General features: G+C 37.3%; 2 protein-coding genes across 11 annotated transcripts in view; both read right to left on the bottom strand.

Moving 5' to 3' along the window:
• The window catches only part of LOC306996913 (uncharacterized protein), a 90971-nt gene extending 88114 nt beyond the window's left edge, over positions 1–2857 (bottom strand). For 4 of the 8 annotated variants that reach the window (XM_079609861.1, XM_079609860.1, XM_079609859.1 and 1 more), the window contains exon 1: positions 1590–1704. The gene's annotated coding sequence lies outside the window, so the exon portion shown is untranslated. Of the gene's footprint in view, positions 1–1189; positions 1300–1589; positions 1705–2591 lie in introns of those variants that run through there. The other 4 variants (XM_079609862.1, XM_079609858.1, XR_013797206.1 and 1 more) reach the window with 3 other exon arrangements.
• Positions 2858–3190: 333 nt separating this feature from the next.
• On the bottom strand, positions 3191–21033 carry ubash3bb (ubiquitin associated and SH3 domain containing Bb). 3 transcript variants are annotated; one of them, XM_079611434.1, is made up of 14 exons: positions 20608–21033; positions 12345–12398; positions 10751–10937; positions 10465–10663; positions 8640–8809; positions 8318–8526; positions 6677–6821; positions 6440–6560; positions 6240–6362; positions 6056–6148; positions 4807–4951; positions 4615–4721; positions 3963–4072; positions 3191–3879 (listed from the first exon to the last, which is right to left on the bottom strand). In XM_079611434.1, the coding sequence occupies exons 1-14, from the start codon at positions 20733–20735 to the stop codon at positions 3742–3744; spliced, it is 1929 nt and encodes a 642-aa protein (XP_079467560.1). In that variant the 5' UTR covers positions 20736–21033; the 3' UTR covers positions 3191–3741. The 3 variants fall into 3 exon arrangements, with proteins under 3 accessions (XP_079467560.1, XP_079467561.1, XP_079467562.1); XM_079611435.1 differs by having other exon boundaries at positions 8318–8493; positions 20608–20865; XM_079611436.1 differs by lacking the exon at positions 12345–12398 and having other exon boundaries at positions 20608–20864.
• Positions 21034–21099: the final 66 nt, after the last annotated feature.

The following is a 21099-nucleotide window of genomic DNA, read 5'->3' on the forward strand; positions in this document are numbered from 1 at the left end:
ATACAAATACCCAATAAGGAGTTCAATAAGAGCAGTAACACTGCTGATTGCCAACTACGGTCCCATCAAAACCAGACGGCCGGTTCCAGGTGTTTTATTCTGTCGAGAGGCAATACTGCATATTGGCAAAGAACATCGATGTTCACTCAAACGTCTCAAGGCGGTCTATTGACTCTCCACCAGGGAGCAGAGTCAACCATTTGGAAGTTATAGCTCCTTTCAAACAGTTTTAAGATAGAACAAACGTTCAGAGCTGGAAAGTGCTGTCTCGAGAGGCTCCGTCACCGATAATTAGTGATCAATCACGAATTAGTTTAAAAGCTTGAAAAGAACACTGAGAGCATTATTAGATTGCAGAGATTCACTGCTCTCCAATAATGACTTGGATTTTTAGAGGAATGAAACCCCTGCAATCGTTTGTCCGTCTCCTCTATTGCCAATCAGGTCCATTAATCAGGGGAAGGTCCAACCGGTCCACATCTCAAAGAGCGCAGGTGCCAAACAGAAAGGAAGAGGGGGAAAAAGCCTGCTTTACAGCTTGTGTAATTAAAGGACACAGATGGAGTCGACTGCTTCAGGTTCATCACTATGTGGTAAGTATGTTTTAAGTATTTAGTAATAACTAAGTCTTAAAATGCTAATCAGAGACTCATTTATGTTAATTCTGCCACTGAGATCTAAACAGAAAGGTATTTGCTTGAAATGGCACTCATCTAACGTAACAGATGTAAGATACTTCTATGTGTGGAGTTTGCTATCGAAACCACTCCCTCCCATGAGCATCTCAGTAGCTGACCTGAACTGACCGGCTCTCTGTAATTGAACAAATGCATCAATGCTGCATTTGTTCAATCTAATTTCAGGATGCTGCTAGAGGGCATCGAAGAGAACAAATATGTCTAATAGATCAGATTAGCCCACAAATCACAGGTCAAAGGAAGAAGCCATATGACAAGATACCTGAGGTTAAACCAGGACATTTAAGATTAAATTGTTGTCCTTTAGAAACCTGACCAAGGGCGTTTATACTGGTGGCATAAGGGCCTTAATAATTTAATCGGAAGCTAAAACTAAATAATAATAATAAATCAAACAGTTTTGGTTTATATACTTCAGTTTCAGTTATTATATGGTTTAAACTGTCAACATATACTTGGATATTCATTTGTTATTAATATAGCCTAGTCACATTTTTTGTAATAATCCTCTACTGTTAAATGACTTCGTCAAACTGACTGTAAAAAGGGAAGGGTTGGCAACACTTATGGAGATGTATGTACTTGATAAAGGAGCGATCGAACTCCGCAAAGTAACTAATTGACAGAAATGATATTTTCAATCGACTTGTTTCGCGCCATAACACGTCACCTGCAAAGGCGCGAAACCAGCTGACTGCAAATGAGATTCCTTACAGGCGCGAGACACACTTGCCTGTCTTCTCAAAACTTTCATCTCCAGATCAACGAGATGGGAGCTCTCAAATAAAGAGCCGATTTTCTAATGGATCCTGGCCCAAATTGGCACTAGACATAATTTATTAAAACGAGTAATTGCCGAAAGCAAATTAATTACCTACTTAATTCTCATACCTGTTATGGCGCTCTTTTTAAATGATGATATCTTTCTGCAGTATTTTTATTTTCTGTAGGCCTAGTGGTGATGGAGGGTTCTTGTTTGCACTGCCCATGCTAGAGTTGAGGCACTGTCTGTCTGTCTGTCTCTCAGCCGCTGAGGTAACGTTAACTGTTTGTCAAGGTGGCGGTGCGTGGCGTGCACACTACAAGCAACTTTGTTAGTCGTTCGAAATTCGAATCATTTCCGCGAATCGGTTCTTTCGAACATTGCTCTAAACATTCAAATAAATTAATTTCTAGGAACATTTAGCTGTTTATTGTGTGTTTTGGGTGTTGATTGTAATTTCATGTATCCCCAACCATATGCGTTAATTCAAAGTTATGATTCAACTCAAATTCGTTTAGGGATTCCAAGTCCGTTTGTATAAACTATTTGATCATTCTCTCGAAAAAAACAAGTCACTAATAATAACAAAAATGTAACTATTTAAAATAATAACTGTTCAAATTTGAAACATCTCAAACGTGTTTAAAAACACTCAAACAATATATTGACTTTTCCACATAGGCTAGGCTTATTAGCCTATTAGTCGAAGAATTTTACAGAATGAGTTCGCTTTGTATTTACCAGAACGACTAAGGATTTGAATTAGTCTGTGATTGTCGATACTGCTAAATCTACAACTAGTCAAAATAGACACAGTAACTCAATCAATAGTTTTAATAATGGTCATCCTACTGAACAATTTTATAATCCAAGTCTTCCATTTAGGGAAAAAGAAAAAGAAGCCCACTGCTTCTGTATTTCATTTTGTGATTAGCAATGCTCAAACACTGTTCACAGTTTAAGATGACACACAGATAAATATGACGTCCCTGTCTCACGTCACATAAGTTATGCCTAGTGGTACATTAAACATCAAATGTTATGATTGACTGTTATTGTGGCGCATCGCGCTGCATGTTCACACTTTAGTGTCAGTGTTGACAAAAAGCTTATCACCGCTGGAAACTTACCGTGATTGGTATTTGCAACAATTAGCCCTTTTCACATTTCCGGGTTTCTCAGAAGCGGAAGTCGTCATAGTTGGGCTAACTTCGGTAATTGAGAGAAAACATAAAATCTATTTTTTGGTGTGTTATCATTTGATCAAATAGCAAAAGAAAAACTTGACAATAGTGTTTTCACAACTTTCAAAAAGAGGAAGAAAATATAGAGAGAGACTGTAACGGTATTCAGAAGAGAGACATATAGCAATTTTATCATAACTCCCCACAGCCGCTGTATTAGAAACACCCCCACAGCAGCGTTAACTAGATTATAATTAACTAAATTATAGTGTTATAAATCTACATACAATAAAAAAATGAATAGGCTATATAAATAAATAAAAACTTTTGAGGATTTATGATGCTTATGACCATTAAAACTGGCCTGTGAAAAGGGTCTACTGTTGTTTTCAAACAGGTTTCCAGAACACTCCCCCTTGTCTATTATTGGTCGAAAAATTGACAGCCTCGCCCCATAGACAGTATATAAACTCGCCCCAACTGATGCAATGCAGTCTCCGGCTGCTCAAACAGTGAAAGAGCCAAAGAGCGAAAGGAGGAAAATAAACCTGCAAATAACTTTATATTTATCTGATCATATTATTCTGAGATGGTTTAGATTAATTACAATATAAATTATTTGTTTTAAAAATGACACACTTCAGCTTTAATGTAAAGATATTACAAATGTATCTGATATCCATTCAGCTACGCTAAAACAAATATTACACTTTTTATGCATTCAAGTTACATTTGCAAGAGAAATAATTGAGACATGGATGCCTTTAAGCTCTTGCAGAATTGTACGTATTTGCATGGCAGGACATGATCTTTAGTCTTTATAATAAGTGCTGCATTATGCCACTGTGCATTTTGACCAGTAAAGTGATAGCCAATGCCCTGAGAAAGCCTCTTTAAAGGCTCAGTAAACACTACCACAAATGTTCATTTTTCAGTGCAGTCTGCTCTGCCCACCTGCAAACAAAAGCTCTGCCACATCCTGTATCAATATCTTATTTGCATAACTTAAAGACGTGACAGATTAGATCTGTTTAAAAAATATTCTTCCAGTGCAGGTAGCATTTCAGTCTCTTGTGGAATGACCCTGCAGATAAGATCATTCTTGCTGTAGGGTCTCTCTCCAGCTGAAGCTGTGGTTGGGCCCATGAGTTAAAGGAAGAATTGGTGGATCCACGAGCTGCCAGACTCCCGAGTCCCCCTGCTCCTCACAGGCACAGAGACCCAGGTATGGAATCTGGATGGAAAGATCGGCTTCAATAAAGCATCACTTTTTAAAGAATAAAATTAAAATGTTTAAAGTAAAAGGGTGAAACTAACCTTTCGGACTACTTGCACAAAATCTTTAGGATTCTGGGGAGAAAGACCCTGGATCTGGCGAGTGCAGGCCTCCAAAGAGGAAGCGTGTCCCACAAACAGAATATTTTTTCCTGATATAACAAAAAAGAGAAGGTGGTTTTTATTAGTAAAGATCAAGTAGCCTATGCCGCACACGTCCTGAAAAGTGAAGCTAAAGCATTTTGATCGCCCCCTCGTGGCTGGTTGAAAAATTACAAAATCAAAAAAATCTCCATGTAATCGAATGGGACACACAACACAAGTCAAACAAAAAGAATCCAATTACACTTCAAAATTGTTTTTTTTTTATTTTGTCATTTTCAGTACTATAGTTCTTATCACACAGATGTATGTTCAAGTGTTTTTTCAATCATTTGGTTTTAGTTATTTGATGCTATAAAAACGTCAAAATTGACGGTAGCAGGAATATGAGCAGGACCTTGATACCACGTCTCCATCTCAGGATCACTACCCAGACTCGGGCACCAACCATTTCTGGGGTATTTTGGCTTAATTTTTCTACAGTGGAGAGAAGTGGTGGAGACGCGTCTTCCAGCTTTTTTACAGTCTATGGTAAAGATATGTGAGGAACAATCATATATAGTCAAGTCATAGCAGCATTTTGATCACTCACCCTTATTTTTGCAGTATGCCAAAATGTCTTTGGTCACCTGGTGGCTGCGACTCATGTACGTGTCATACGTCTCCGAGACGGTTAGCTTGCTAATGGGGATGTGGGGTCTGTGGAAAGGCAGCTGTTGATAAGGACTGAATTTGAAATGTAGCTCCTACATAGGCCACAGTACATGATCACTCCAGTTGTTACCTGTAAGTTGTGTCTACATTAAGATTGGCCGCAGCAAGATCTGTGGGGGGTATCCAAGCAGGCAAAGATGTCCCCGACACCCATTTAGTCCACTCAAAAAGCCCAGGCTCAACTCGAATGCTTATTCTGCCATCTTGCTGCATTCCTAAAGTAGTACATGACACATATCACAGGGCATTTAAATAATATTTTTAATTAAAAATAAAGTGACAATGTCAATAAAGATGTAGCACAACAGAGTGTCATTCTTTCACATGTATTATGATATTATAAGTACAAATCTAATACAATTGTGATTCTCTAAAACAGGGGTTTTCAAAATGGGGTCCAGGGACTCCCAGGGAGCCACAAGGAAATTCTAACTATCTATTGGTGGGTGGAAGAAAAGTGCAACTTAATACAACTAAATATACATAAATAGATCAAAATATTCAAATAATATACATTAAATATTCCAGCTAATATTTTTCACAGTCTGTAAGACTTTTTAATGTTCTAAAATAAGTATCTTATGCTCAACAAGGCTGCATTATTTTGATTAAAAATACAGTAAAACAGTAATATTGTGAAAAATGATTAGAATTTAAAATAATGATTTCTGTTTGAATATATTTTAAAATGTAATTTATTCCTGTGATGGAAAATCTTACCTACTGAACGGTTGTGTTTGTGTATTTATAGTATTTTTATTATTCACAGTATAAGTTGGATCTTTATACATACATCTTTATACATGTATTAATCAATGAATAATACTATTAATTAGCATTACCAAACATGGACGTTTTATTATTATTTTAATTAATACTGTGAAGCTGCTTTGATACAATCTGTATTGTGAAAAGCGCTATACAAATATTCTTGACTTGACTTGACATGCAAATGTATTGCTACCGTTCATATTTTAGGAAGGGGGTCCCTCACAAGGGGATCATCATATTTGAGGGTCCATGGCATCTAAAAGATTAAAAAAACCTTGTCTAAAAGACATCTACATACACCTATTGGAATTTTCCTGTAAACATGTATAGGTTTGTTCACACTGCATAGGTGTAATTTTTGGCAGTAATTGAATCAGCTCATTAATTCTCATTCATATCCTTAACAAGATATAAGAGTGTGATTCTTCCAAATGTAGGTCATGTGAAACAATATTCCCTAGTGGCAAATTCTACCCTTCTTTATATCATGTTGGCATTCTTATCCATTACACCACTGCTGCCTCCATATTCCTGACTGCAGGACGTACCTCTGAGAATTTCATGAGCTGTCTGGACACATCGGAGGCTGGGCGAGCAGTACACAAAATCAATACTGGTATTACTTTCCAGCAGAGCCTCACCTGGAAATCAGACAGATGACATAAAAAGAGCATGATGGACAATTCAATTGGTGAAATTGCATGTGGACATTAAAACACTGAGCAGACGTACCCACTGTCTTAGCCTGTGTAGATCCAACCACTGTGATAGGGGCATCCATTTCATAGTCCCTGTGCGCTCCACCCCAGGCGGGCAGTGCAGCAGGCATATTCAGGTTCCTCCTCACATACCTGCCTACAGGAAGACAAACTGAGCTGGCAAACTAACAGCACCATGTGAGCGAGGCGCCACGACCCGTCCGTTCAGATTACCTTTGGAGTCAGAACACTGTGAGAACCAGTGTTTCCCAAACACAACATCCATTCTCTCTCCATGCCGACATACAAACAGGGTCCTTTTAGGGGTCCGAGACTGCATGTTGGAGCGAAGCACCTACCATCAACCGCACAAAATGCATTAATAAATTACTCAAATCATTAGTAACTGCACAAACCCAACGTTTATTTTGAACAAGTTTTTTTTTTTTTTATAAATAATGAATTAGGCACCTGCATAGGTTGGCATATAACACTCAAGATGGCAGACTCTCCCAGCTTTGAGTTTTCAAAGCATCGAAGGTTGAGCAGCCCATCTAATGCTTTGCTCTCTTTGGAACACTTTTCCGAAGGAGAAGTACAAAAGAAGGAGTGCGATCTGTTCAAGGAGCATGAGAAGAGTTAAACGCACTGCAAATGTCTTTGTTAACATTTAACACATTTAACACACAGTCAGACTGAAAATGAGATTACATGTTTACATTAATGCATTAATGTTATGTGGTTGAACTAGGTTTTCTAAGGGTAGGTTGGTTTACACGACAACGATGTACTAAAAACGGATTTGTGTATAGACGACAACATTGTCAAACAATCCCGTTCACGTGGATCTACGAAAAACGACTAAAACCGTTAAAACTAAAAAAAGTTGTATTGTGGATGCCAGGACAGTAGTTGGCGATGTCACTTTGTTAAGAAACACTTATAGACTGAACACGTAATACACATGCGCATGATGTCTCAGTTTTCATTAATTTCATTAATTTATGATAAAAATATCATAAAAATTGTTCTGGTTTTAGTTGAAAACTGTGTCATGTAAATGGCCTCTTAGTTTGCCAAGTAGTTTCTGACATGTTTCTATGTGTTTGCTATGAATTTTGGGGTTAGGTCAAATGCTTAGAGATAGTTCACTCATAAATGAAAATTCAGACATCCTTTATTCACCCTCGTGTCATTCAAAACTTGTATGATTTTCTTTCTTCTGTGGAACACTCACAAAAAATTTATATTGGTGTTCAAACAACATTGGACCCCAATGACTTTCATTGAATGGATAAAAAAAGAAGTATCTTCTTTTGTGTTCCACAGAAGAAAGAACGTCATATAGTGTAGGAATGATATGAGGATGGCTGCATCCGAAATTGCATACTTCCTTAATATATAATAGGTAAAAAAAAGCACTATGTCCGAATTCCCAGTATTTATAAATCAGTAGGTGAAAAGTTCCCGGATGACCTAATACTTCTTTTGAGAGTTCGAAGTGCGCATCCAATGGACACTTTACTATCCCATGAGGCCATGGGAGAGGATTTGCATCAAAATGACGCTGGTAGGTCACATGACAATCAAAACATGGCGAATGTAGTATGTCTGGATAACATTCATACTACAAACATTCATACTATTGTGAGATTTATTTTGTGTGAATATTTAGTATTATATAAATTGGGTAATATGAAAGTCATTATGGATAGGTATGGGCGAGCTGACATGCGCAGTTATTGTTATGTGTGAAAAGGGACATGGACATGTACTGTATGCATGTATGATGGAAAAAAAGAATAGTATAGAGAGCAGGTAGGTGAAGCGCGTGTTACTGCAATGTGTGTCTCCTTATATGAGCTCTGACAAATAAAAGTAGCCAGTAAAGGTCCAAATTTCCTTGTATGCCTGCATTCATTCGTTCCACAGCCCCTCTTAGACTATATAGAACATACTTGTTTAATGGATGCAAACAAAGTGATTTCTTATTCAAAAGAAGTACCTACGTGGGAAGTATGCGATTTCGGATGCATCCGGTGAGTATGTTTTAGGTAAACTTTCCCTTGAGCCTCAAGCAATGTGAAAGATCATAGCATTTGGAGAACTTACCCGTGGAAAACCCACGTGTCAGACTCATCTGCAGGGCTCACATAATTCTCAGGCAGCAGTGCAGAGATGCCCGTTCCCAGAGACGTGCCGTACACCCAGCCCTCACTGGTACTCATTTGCTCCGCTGTAGATGAGAAGATAAAGTCTCCTGGCACCAGTTCCAGCTCATCGTCATTCTGAGGAGTGTATGGGTACATCACTCGCAAAGTCTGACAGTGAAACAGAGGTTAGTGTGCATTAAAGTGGATTTGCACAAACTAGTAAAACAATAAAACTGCATGAATGAGACTAATAGCAGGACACTGGCTCAATTGGGCCTCACCTCGTGATTCGCAAATCGTATGTCCCGTGAAAAGAGGGCAGCTAGCCAGTCACAACCCAGCTTCACCTCAATCCCTCTTGCCAACTTTTCCAAGGAAGAAAAATGATTGGTTGGGAAGTGATAGGCTAGAGTCAAATGAAGCTGCTTTTTATGTGGTTCCACATGGACATCTATGAAATAAATAAATAAATAGTGTCATGAGCATTTTTATGAATTTATAATCATTCTTTTTTCAAATACCCTTTTTGATTAATGAATCAGTATCTGTTAATTCAATTTAACTAGATTTTTAAAAACACAAATCATTCACAATGTTTAATAGTTTAGCAATTTATCTTGACAATTATAGATTTAAAGGAATAGTTATTTTAAACAGAAAATTCTGTCATCATTCACTCTCATGTCTATAATTAGTTACATTTATATAGCGCTTTTCTGGGCACTCAAAAGCGCTTCACATGGAAGGGGGGAATCTCCTCAACCACCACCAATGTGCAGCATCACCTGGATGATGCGACGGCAGCCATATTGTGCCAGAACGCCCACCACACACCAGCTTACTGGTGGAGAGGAGACAGTGATGAAGCCAATCAGTATATGAGGATGATTAGGAGGCCATGATGGACAGAGGTCAAGGGGCAAATTTGGCCAGGATGCCAGGGTTACACCCCTACTCTTTTTCGAAGGACATCCTGGGATTTTTAATGACCACGGAGAGTCAAGACCTCGGTTTAACGTCTCATCCGAAGGACGGATGATGTCATGTCTTTCAGTAAAGCAAAAAAGGTGAATGTTTTTGCTGCTCGTCCATATGGAAAGCATCATAAAACCATGAAAAAGTACTCTATGCATCTTATTATCTTATCCTATATTATATTATATGCATTAAATGAGTTTTTTGAAGCCATGATAGCTTTGAGTCAGGAAAAGAACATTATTTTAGTTTTGCTTATAGTATTTATTCAGATTTTGAATTAGCTTTTTAGTAATATTTAAAACTTATTTAAATTTACTAACTTTGGTAAGTGCTTTTGTCACATTTTTTTCTAAATCTATTTATCTTTAGTAATTGTTTTACAGGTTTAGACATTTTAGTGTTTCAACTTTTATTTCACTTCCTTGCAAAAGTAAAATTGATCATTTTCATTTTGTTTTAAGTTGTTCATCTAATATTTCTAATTAATTTCATCTTTATTTAAATTAACGAAAATTATTTGTATTAGTTTTAGTGGTAACGCTACAATAAGGTTAAATTAGTTAACATTAATAAATGCATTAACTAACATCAACTGACAATGAGCAAGACATTTGTTACGATATTTATTATTATTTGTTAATGTTAGTTAATAAAAATACAAGCTGTTCATTGTAAGTTAATGTTAGCTCAGGTCCATTAAATAATATTAACAGATACAACTTTGGATTTTAACAATGAATTTAGGATCAAATAAGATTAATGAATACTTTCATTGTATTTTTCATTGTTAGTGTTAACTATAAATTAATTAATTTTAAGAAATGAAACCTTCTTGAAAAGTGTTACCATTTTAGTGAACAGTAACAACTCTTATTCGCTGATAATTAAATCTTTAAAAATCCATAAAAAGTCCCCCCCAAAAAAACGTTGTTTTTTTAAATGCCCTTCTTTCATTGTATTGATAAAAGCAGCTTGGACATTCTGCCAAATTTCAACATTTATGTTCCAAGTAAGAACTAATTTGGGTTTAGGAAAAAGACATGAGGATGAGTAATGAGATGGTTAGAAAAAAATGTGAGCACTATCCAGGCACCATCTGTGACAAATGCTCTGATCACGCCTCCCCACCAGCTTTAGTGGCAGCCTCCACAGCAAAGTCAGCCGCAAACTTCTTCAGTGTCTCAGCCACCTGCTCCTCCACAAAGAGGCCAATGAAGTTGGTGGAGGTGTAGAGCTCCAGGGGCAAAGGGCTGGGGAAGCGTCCTCTCCACTGATTCACTGCAGACTGCAGAGCTTCACACAGAGCCACTAGTTTATTGTCTGGACACTGTAAACACATAAAATGAAGAGATGTAAAAAAAAATCCACAGCATAATTAGAATAGATCAAGATTAAAATAGAAAGTGTGACTCACCATAAAGAACTGGCAGAGTGTGATGTGTGGAAATATGTTGTGAGCTTTGTTCTTTCCACAAGTCAAGCGAGACTGCTGCCAAAAATGCGAAAGCTGGTTTTGTAAAGGCCCACTGGGGCGCAGGTAGAGCACATACTCTCTGGGTAAAGGGTCGTCCAGGAAAGGGTCATCCAAATGTGAGAAAAGCCTAAGGAGACACATGCACATGATCATAAATTCTAAAGCATAGCTAAACCAGCATATAAAGTATGTGTAATTGTAACGGTCAACAAATTATTCTGCTTGTTTTATGTATAGAAGTGCTGGATTGGTGCAAATGAAGCACTAGAGGGCAGTACCATTCCTTTAGACAGAGCTTCAACCCTGCTCCCGGGGAACCAAAGTAAAAAGCATAACGCCTGCTAAAGCTGTGGAACGCAGTGAAGGAGAACAGAGGCTGGATTTTTTAAAAAGTATGTCAATGGAGGAGAGGCTTCACTACGCTGAATAAACCGCTTTTGTGGAAAAATGGCTTATTTAATGAATCGACAGGCAATCAGTTAATCTTCAACATATTTGCTCTTAAATATTAGTTTTGGATAGCTTACACCGAAAAAAAATCCTGTAATGTGATTGGTTATCAAGGCACACATGATCCAAATTGGCTGTTACGCTTTCTCCAATGTTAGAGTCACGGACCCTCGTGGGGTTATTATCTCCCAATAATAAGACCACCGCTGCGCTCCAATTCACCTACTTATACTATACTCTAAAAGCATACGTACTGTTTTTGTAAAGAAAAAGTACATACTTTTGACTTTTGAGTGTGTAGCAGAATACTAGGCAAGCTTTGGGACATACTAGGCTTCTTCGTCATAACGTTTAAAATGCCGTCAATCATCTTGTCACAGTTAAATCCTCCTCATTCAATTTGATTTAATTTCCTACCGTTTCGGAGAGACATACAGCAGCACGTTGATCTGCCAGTCGTGGGTCTTTCATGCAGAAAACTCTCCTTTGCAATCTGCATAATGATGTTTTTAAAAGTACAAAAGTTTTTACAAAAGTTCACAATGCTGTTGCAGATGAAATATAATGTGGATAACATTGAATACATATCTTTAGGTCAGGTTAGATACTGATAACTGATCACGCAGTCAAACCCCTTTATCAAAACCTCTCTACTTAACCGTCAGACTCGCACATCCGCCATGTTTGTAGTCTTTAACACTTTTTATTTGTGTATGTAGTTCTAATCCCAATTTTTGTCCAACGCTCAATGGGTTGTGGCCCTGGGCAATATTAGCCATTAGAGTGTGCACGGATTTGCCCTATGGATTCTAAACGGAAAAAGTAGATCATCCGGGTATCTTTGGAAAACTAATTTCAACATACTACGATTTGGGACACGCTATTCTAATTTCAAAAACTTGGGACGGGTAGTATGCAAATTGGGACACAGAACATCTCTGGCTTAGCTACAGCTCTAAAAAAGCACTGAACCAGATAATCATGGTCTTCAGGTGTACTGAAGCAGGTTGGAAATGAATTTTGCAGGAGATTGGGTCCCCAGGAGGAGGGTTGAAGACCTAGGGGTGCAGTTAGAAAAGCTCACCAGTCACATGCAAGCTGAACACTTCTGCCTCCAGTTGATGCCAGAGCTTTCAGCCTGTACAGAGAAAATATTTTAGAATTACCAGTAGCTACAAGTTCCCCATCTCAGAGTCAGACAGCTGCCTCAGCATCCTTAGAAACGCTTTGAACATCTTAGAACGTCAATGGAGAAAGGCATATAGTTCATCGTAACATACATCATATACATAATTCACCTGCTTTATTCTTCATATCTATATTCTTCGATTCTTCATATCAACAGAAAAATACACAGGGATAGCATGGCTTCTCTTGAGACTCTCTTGCTTCACAGCATAGTAATGATGATATGCTAAAGCCCTCCGGCACGTTGACATGACTGGTTGCAGAGAGTTTGTGATGTAATTAACACCAGCGATTTCAAACCGTGTTTTTGAGACCGTCTTTAGATCACAGTTTTAAAGAGAAAATACTCAGCAATGGTGTTGACTTATGCTTTAAGACAAACCATGTGCAAATTCATATTAAAAACACCACATAGACATATAAACAATATTAAAAACTTGATTTTTACCACAGGTGGTCTTTAAACAACTTGTGCTGTGCAGGCCTGGGCGAGCATGACGAGAATATGTTTGAAGTCCCTGAGGTTTCGTACAAGAGCCAAGATGCACTTGTCATTTTCCAGTGGACCATGTGTCATTTTGAATCTAATAGCCTATGTGCATACTGCTCACACTATGACAACATGTTTCGAGATCTGTGACGGGAACATGTGTAAAAAGAGATGAGATGCTTTTTTTAAATAATCTCTAACGTGAGCCAGTGAAAAAGCTGATCTGCAGCGTGGGAGAGGTGATCATCACACTTCTCTCACACACCTCAGTGTCTCATACACACCGTGATTGCTTCTTGAAGTGAAAGTTCCGCTTTAAAACGTGTACAGCTTTTTTAAGACGCACCTCAAATGGAAAGTATTTCAGTATGAAATGCTGTTTGGATCATATTTTCTTTGATCTTGCATACATTTGTTCACGGTTTTCAAAGATATTCTTTGAAACATCTTTATTTTGAGTAGCTTCTGACAGATACATTTGTGCAAAAATATAGTGGAGTTTCAACACACAACCTTTGAGATCCACAACAAAACATATGGAAAACATTTTCCATAATTTGAAAGTTGATAAACCTTATTATCTTTTTAACTATGCATGATAGTATAGATAGTTGGACTTTATTTGCGTATTACGGAACCCCGCACAAAATGTGTTCCATTGGAAAAGAAACATAAGGGATTACTATGACTGTAATTTAATTACAGTTACTTCTGATGTAATCGCATTAAATACTTTAAAAACTATAGAACAATTCTTTAAGACGTTTATGGAAAAAAAGTCAGGGTAAGAATACACCCTAATTTGCCATTTTCAGAAAACTTGGAACCTGATGTCATAAGAAGAAGTAGTACTTTTAAAAAGCATTTGCGTGACCAAACAGAATAAAAAAACACTGTGAGACGGTTTCTGTTCTGAAAGCACAACTAAGTGACGCTGTGGTTACATAGGTTGAAACTCTCTAATACACTCTACAATCCTGTGTGAACAGGTCATCATAAGACCTCACATAGCCTCATTTTAACTATTACCTACTGAAGCGAAACCTCACGGTATACCAGGACTTCCCCTAAGCTTTGTTCTGCAAAGACCTCGAACAGGAAAGAGTTTACCCAGAGCCACGGACAGTCAGTGTATTTCTCAAAAAAAGTTGAAAAACTTACTTTTCAGTTATTACTTCCCTGTGACGGTTTAAACCCTTTTTCTAGTACGAATCACATGTTTGCGATAACATTTTACAATATTATTTGTTCATTGAAAAGACCAATTAAATGCTGTAGATAACAGCAGTAAACATCTGAACATAAATAAATGACTAGATCGTAAAAAAAAATGAAAATGAATTGAAATTCATAATATTTTCATGATCGCGTACATGCCAACAACATGGAAATTATCAACGACTACATGATGAAAGGGATTTTTTTTTAAATAATACCAAAGCGTGCTTTACAATGCACATGAGACAATCACTGTGCTAAATATTGTATTAGTACTAGCCACATTTTCAGCAACATATTTTCTGAGCTAAAATATCAGTTTCATTAGGCTCATGGCATTTCACTTGACAACAAACAAGACATGAAACTCAAAAAAGTAGTAGTAGTAGTAAAAAAACAAGAAACTCATCCTCCCTAATAGTTGATGAATTTATTTAGCTATTTTATATATATAATATAATATGTTAAGATTGATTTGATATGGTTAGTTACATTTTATTATTTGCATTAAAAAAAATTTTTTTCATTTCCTCATTTTCTTATTAGAACAGACCAGCACTTTTTCATAATAATACAGATCAAGTCACTCTACAGTGAAGTAAACTTAAATCACAGTGGTAACAGGCCCGAAATACTTTTTCATGCACAGAGTGAAAAAGAGAAAGAGGCCGAAGAGGTTAACAAGTTAACAAGAGGATGAGGAAGAGCGTTTTTATGGCAATCTCATTTCATGGAAAAAGCTCGATAACATGAAATATTAACGCACATACCAAGCATGATAGTGAAAACATCCACTGATTAAAATTTAAAGTAGGTCATAACGCTTCAAGTAATATTTTCCCATCAAATAACCAAATATGCCTCTTAAAACGAGATAAAAACTGAATAACCGCCCAGGCGCCCACACACGCCTCACCCACAACCTGTCATGTACTAAGATGCCTTTTTATGTCTTACTAGCTATTTCCAATTTAGCCTACCCTGTATTACTCATATACAATTTGCTGAAGGTGCAGTGAGGGGTGATTCTTTACAAATTCCAGTGACACATATGATAATGAAATAATTATGACTGTCCGAAAAGCTGTGATCAGTTAAGTCCTCCACGCCTATTTTGCTCAATGAATTTGTACATATCCTCAACAAGTGTATTGAACAAAAACATAAATGTTCATATTCAAAAATCAATAATTTGACCATTTAGTACTACTGCTTTTTTTGCCACAGCTCACTTACATGAGCAACATCTTTGTATTGTTTTGTGGTATATGATATAAATGATCTAAAAGGAGATTATATTTTGTGAATATTTATATCATGGATTTTAGCATTAGCAACCAGCAGCCTGTAAACAAGATTAACTTGACAGGATTACTGCCTGTTCTTTTTTTTTTTGTTCTTGTTTAATGATGCATCTGACTGTTTTCCACAAATCACTCCAGATAATCTCCACAAAGCGTCTTTCATAATCATCCAGCTGACCAAACAGGCATGAACACACCTTTCACTCGGCTCTTTGGGGAAATCCCACAGCTCAGACCTCTGCATCCCTAAGTTTCCTGTTTACAGATCTTGCGTTTAGCCTGATTCTTTGCCAAGAGGCTCAAGAGAGTCACTGCAATCCAGAAGAACACTGCCAACAACTAATGTCAGATGTACTGCAGTACTGGACTGTTTGCACTCAAAAGTAATAGCCTATATGTAAAGATTCTAAATATAAATAGCTTTTATAATAGTAAGGACACGTTAAATCAATCAAATGCGACATTAAAGACATTTATAATGTTACAAAAGATTTCTATTTCAAATAAATGCTGTTCTTTTGAAAAAAAAAATGTATTCATTAAAAATATCATGGTTTCCATGTATTAAGCAGTACAACTGTTTTCAATCTTGATAAGAACTGTTTCCTATGGAAGCTTGTTTCCGTCACAGAATGAAAAATAAAAAAGGTAATTGCGACTTTTTATCTCACAATTGCGAGTTTACATCACGCAATTCTGACTTTATAACACGCAATTGCAAGTTTCTCACAATTCTGACTTTAACACGCAATTGTGAATTTATATCTCACAATTCTGACTTTATATCTCTCAATTCTGAGAAATTAAGTCAGAAATGCGAGATGTAAACTCTTGTGAGATAAAAAGTCTTTTGTTTTATTCTGTGGCGGAAACAAGCTTCCATAGTTTCCTGAGCCCCAAATCAGCATGTTCGAGTTATTTCATGTGCCACTGAAAACTGGAGTAATAACTGCTGAAAATTCAGCTTTAGCAGGCATCAAACACTCTATATAGTAACAATATTTCACATTTTTAGCTGTATCCTTGTGTCTTCCAGAGCTTCATTCTGAGCAGGAGGGTGGAAGGACACCCGCATTTGGACACACGGCTCTCATTCTGGCAATCGCACAACCGCCACAGATGGTGGATTCACAAATGAGAGCACACACACTGATACAGGGCCCTTATAAACAGTGGAGGAGTGGAAGAGTAGGCTGACTTTAGAACAACTGCTTCTGTGGATCCCACTCTTGTGCCTGTGTCTGTTTTTTTTTTTCTTCAGAGGTGGAGGAGAGGTTCGCTCCCTATTGATGCTAGTGTGCTGGCCTACATCTGTTTCCTGTATCCCAGCAGCCACCGAGGGAGCTGAGCCAAAAAGGAAGAAGAAAAAGATACGATTGATCTCACTGACGCCCGGCAAGAGCAACAGACACTATCCCACAAGCCCCAAGGCCCACAAGTACCAGCTGCCATCCCTGCCACACAGAGTGCACAGCTGTTCATCCCAAAATATGCCCAGCCAACACCTGCAGGCCTGTCGGCAAATGTGGCCAGACCAGGACAGGCAACAGGGACAGCTGACGGCCCACTTGTATCCACAGAACATCACATCACAACAGAAACATGAAATGCATCCTGCGAGGGACATAATGTGGCCTTTCAGTACGGATGGATGATGATCAGGATCTCAGTATTTATACACCGGGAGGTCATGGCCGCTATCTCATCTCCTGCTCTGTCATCTTTCAGGAAGGAAGTTGATGACATTTACACAGCGTGACCCTGAGACAAAACCACAGCATTATTATATGCGCAGACTGACTACTGGTAAACGCTACCTTATGACATGACAGAAACGGTGATATACTGTACGTATGAGCAAGAGAATAACGAGAAGGACTGGTTAGTGTAGTCAGACTTAACGGTTCAGCCAAGAATGAAATTACTGTCATGGTTTGCTCACCCTGCTGTTGTTCCAAACCTGTATGACTATGTGAACAAAAAGAAGAACTTTTGAAGAATATCTTGCCCACACTTTTTTAATATGATGAAAGTTAATGAGATCTGTATTCTGTCAAGCTCCAAAATAAATAAAAAATACACCATAAAAGTATTATAAAATTGGTAAAAATGACTCATGAACTTAAGGCTGTTATTCAGTGCAAATCTTGACATCTGCCTTATCTTGAACTTGAACTGCCACAAACTTGAGTTTATGAGAAAAGTTGTGATCAGTGTTGGGGGTAACGAAAAAACGCATTACAAGTAGTGAGAGTTACGTAATCAGATTACTTTTTTCAAGTAGCCTAACTAGTAAAGTAACGCATTACTTTTAAATTTACAAAAAAATATCTGAGTTACTTTTTCAAATGAGTAACGCACGTTACTTTGTTTCCTATTTATTTATTGAGACCTCTCCTGTCCCCATGTTGAGAGAAATCAGGAGTAAAGTTCAGAGGCGTTGTGTACACTGTGTATATGGTTAAACTTACACCATATATTGTATTGTAGTTAATCTCACTTTATTAACCAAAGTCTTTGATGCTGACCTTTGAAGATCCAATTCAACCATACTAATAAGCAAAAATTATTAGATAAACATCACTTTTTTAGTAAGAGAGTTGAAATTTCCTGCTTCCTATTCCCCAACACTTGTTGTGATGTCCAATTTGTGAACGAATCATTCTTATGAATCAAATGTTCTCAAATAATCTGTTAATCTAGTTCACAAAAACTAGGCTGCATTTAAATCCAAATTTATTATGCCCTTCCCTCGCTAACTTCCCTCCGTCTCGTTCACTCGTGTACGCAATTGCTTATATTGCATGAGTGCCCATGGCGCCTTAAACCCTTGATCACTTGGAATCTGCTATGGGGCTGATTTTTTTTTAAAATAGTTTTATCCCCATATGAATTTGTTTTATGCACCATTCTATAGGCTATGCCTGCATATTTGTCCTGTTAAATAATTACATATAAACAAATATTAAATATGAATATATTTATATTAAATATAAAAAAATACACAAATGAAAATAATACAAGAAACTATAACGGTGTTTAAAAAAAGTTTAAGGTAGCTACAAGTATCAAATGTAGTTAAATGTCAAAATAACGCCAATATCATACACTAGCTGCATGTGTGGGGTGCGGGGGTAAATTAAGAGCGACCTGCTGTGATGTCACAATCATGGTGCATTGTGGACTATTGATCCGCCTGAAGTGTGCATTGAGGTACTGTAGACTCACCCCCTTGGTCAAAATCGAGGGGTAGAGGGTCTGTCCAAATAAACTTACCTCGTCCACTGGACGAAGTTGAACGCACTTCAAAATGGCGGTGGGGATTCCCAGAGGGGAAGTGCTTACGGAAGTTCGCAAGTATCTGTGTATAAGTGGAGAATAATTGTATTGATCAGAATGATTCTGCTGATCAGAATCATACTCTGAATGGTTTTACTGATAGGAATGATTCTACTGATTAGAACGATACAGATCAGAATGATTTTCTAATCGCCAACTGATCCGGTTGCAACAGTTAACAGCTCTCTGGACGGGAAGGTTATCAGTGAATAATGATTTAAATTTCAATAAATTCCTCACACTAAGTAATATTGAAGTTTCATGGTGCTTTTTTGTCATTTTGGAGCTCGACATTTCACTTTCATTAAATGGACAAGAGTGGTCAGGATTTTTCTTAAAAAATTTGCTTTTGCGTTCCACTGAAAAATAGAAATAGCCATATATTGGGTTGGAACAGCATGAGGGTGAACAAAGGATGACAGAATTTCCATTTTTTATTAAAAAATAAAATAAAATAAAACATCCATGTGATCAGTTCCAAATGCAACCGGTTACAGGACCAAACAAGTAATCACCAGGACCACAAAAAAAAGAGAGAAACTTCCCACACAAGACTGAGCGCACATCGGCTACATGTGCTTTATTTAATTGTGAACAGCTGCATAGTCTTGGGTTTTCTCGTATATGTGCCAAAATAAGAATGAAAACAAAAACCTTGTGACTTTCAAATCATTCATGCTGTAATAAGCACAGATGTTCCTTCCCACGTCACAGGACACCTTTACCATCTTTTTACATTGACTGGGTCAGTATGATGGTGCTTTTCCTATCTCAGTTGGTTCACATCAGAGCAGTTGAAACGTCTGAAAGCTCTTAACTTTAAAACAGTCCTTTACAGGAAATCAGGACAGTTCACTGTTGTTATGTGGGTCAATACACCCATAAAGGAAACAGAGGAAAAGCATATTAATAACTCCTGACTAAGCTTGACACACACACACACACACACACACACTAGTTAATACAAATGCACTTACGACACTGATCTATATAATGACATTATATAGATCAGTTACGAGTGCCCTTAAATAGAAGTGCCCTGTATTTTTTTTACATTTATTTGATACATTGACACGTTTATAATATATATATATATATATATATATATATATATATATATATATATAGTGCTTATTTTCTATGCAAAGCACTTTGAATTGCCATAGTGTGACATTTTAATTCCTTTCTATGTCAATTTTGAATAACTGTTTTAATTTTCCTTGCTTTTATTTTGTGATTATTTGTATTCCTTTCTATGTAAAGCACTTTGAATTGCCATCGTGTATGAAATGTGCTATATAAATATACTTGCCTTGCCATATATAATGGTAATTTTATATTTAATAAAATATTAGTGAAGGAAACGCTTAAGAGTGACTTTCTCAAATAACATGACATCGTCACATAGACATTGCCTAGTTTAGATCGTGCTCTCTGTGGGTTTTTTGACACAATTACCAAAAATGGCTAGAAGACTTTGTCTTATGTGATGATCAATGTGGCTGCAAAAACACATCAGTGGCCTGAATGACAAACAAAAGCCTTTCTTGTAAGCGATATAATAAGCCATTTGCATTGCATGATAACTATTATTTCATGTCTAAATGTACATTATCCCATAATTTATTCAGTCAGTTTCGTGACTTTATACTGACTTGAAGTCAAAGTAGCTAATCCACCTCAACAATCATTTAATTAGGTTCTATAGCGTGTTAAGACACCCTACAGACGAACTTGAGGGACAAAAACATCCTCATTATTTATACATGGATGATTTTAAGAAGAACGCCATTATAAATAGGACTTACGCTCTCATCTGAGGAAATCCCATCGACAGCAGCACGTCCAGATTGGATCCATGTTTGACAGAGACGCAATTGTTCTGTCTCAGTCTGCGCGGAATAATCTTTGAGTAAAGATCGTCCTTTGCTGCCATCCTTTAGTCCCATCAAATGATACTGACGATAGTCGGGTACGACACATCCACATCTGCTTGTTTAGCGATTTACACTATGACTGCAATAAGCAATCGGTACCTCCTCCTGACAGCGGTTTGTATACAGTAGTAGTAGCTACAGTAGATTAACGAGCTACAGATAATGTTTGAGTCTCAAAACCTAGTCAGTTGCCACATACTAAAATACATTTTGACCATCATATGCGGGTTTCAAGAATGAACACAGCAGCATATTTGAGCAACGCGCCTGTATGTCAAAGAAAGCTATCTATAGCCTATAGGCAGGTCACGAGGTTTTAGACACAGCTCAAGAGTTGCTTGTCAAACTAGTGACCCGTTCACT

This window comes from Phoxinus phoxinus (genome assembly GCF_949152265.1).
Source record: "Phoxinus phoxinus genome assembly, chromosome: 4".
Classification (NCBI taxonomy): Eukaryota; Metazoa; Chordata; class Actinopteri; order Cypriniformes; family Leuciscidae; genus Phoxinus; species Phoxinus phoxinus.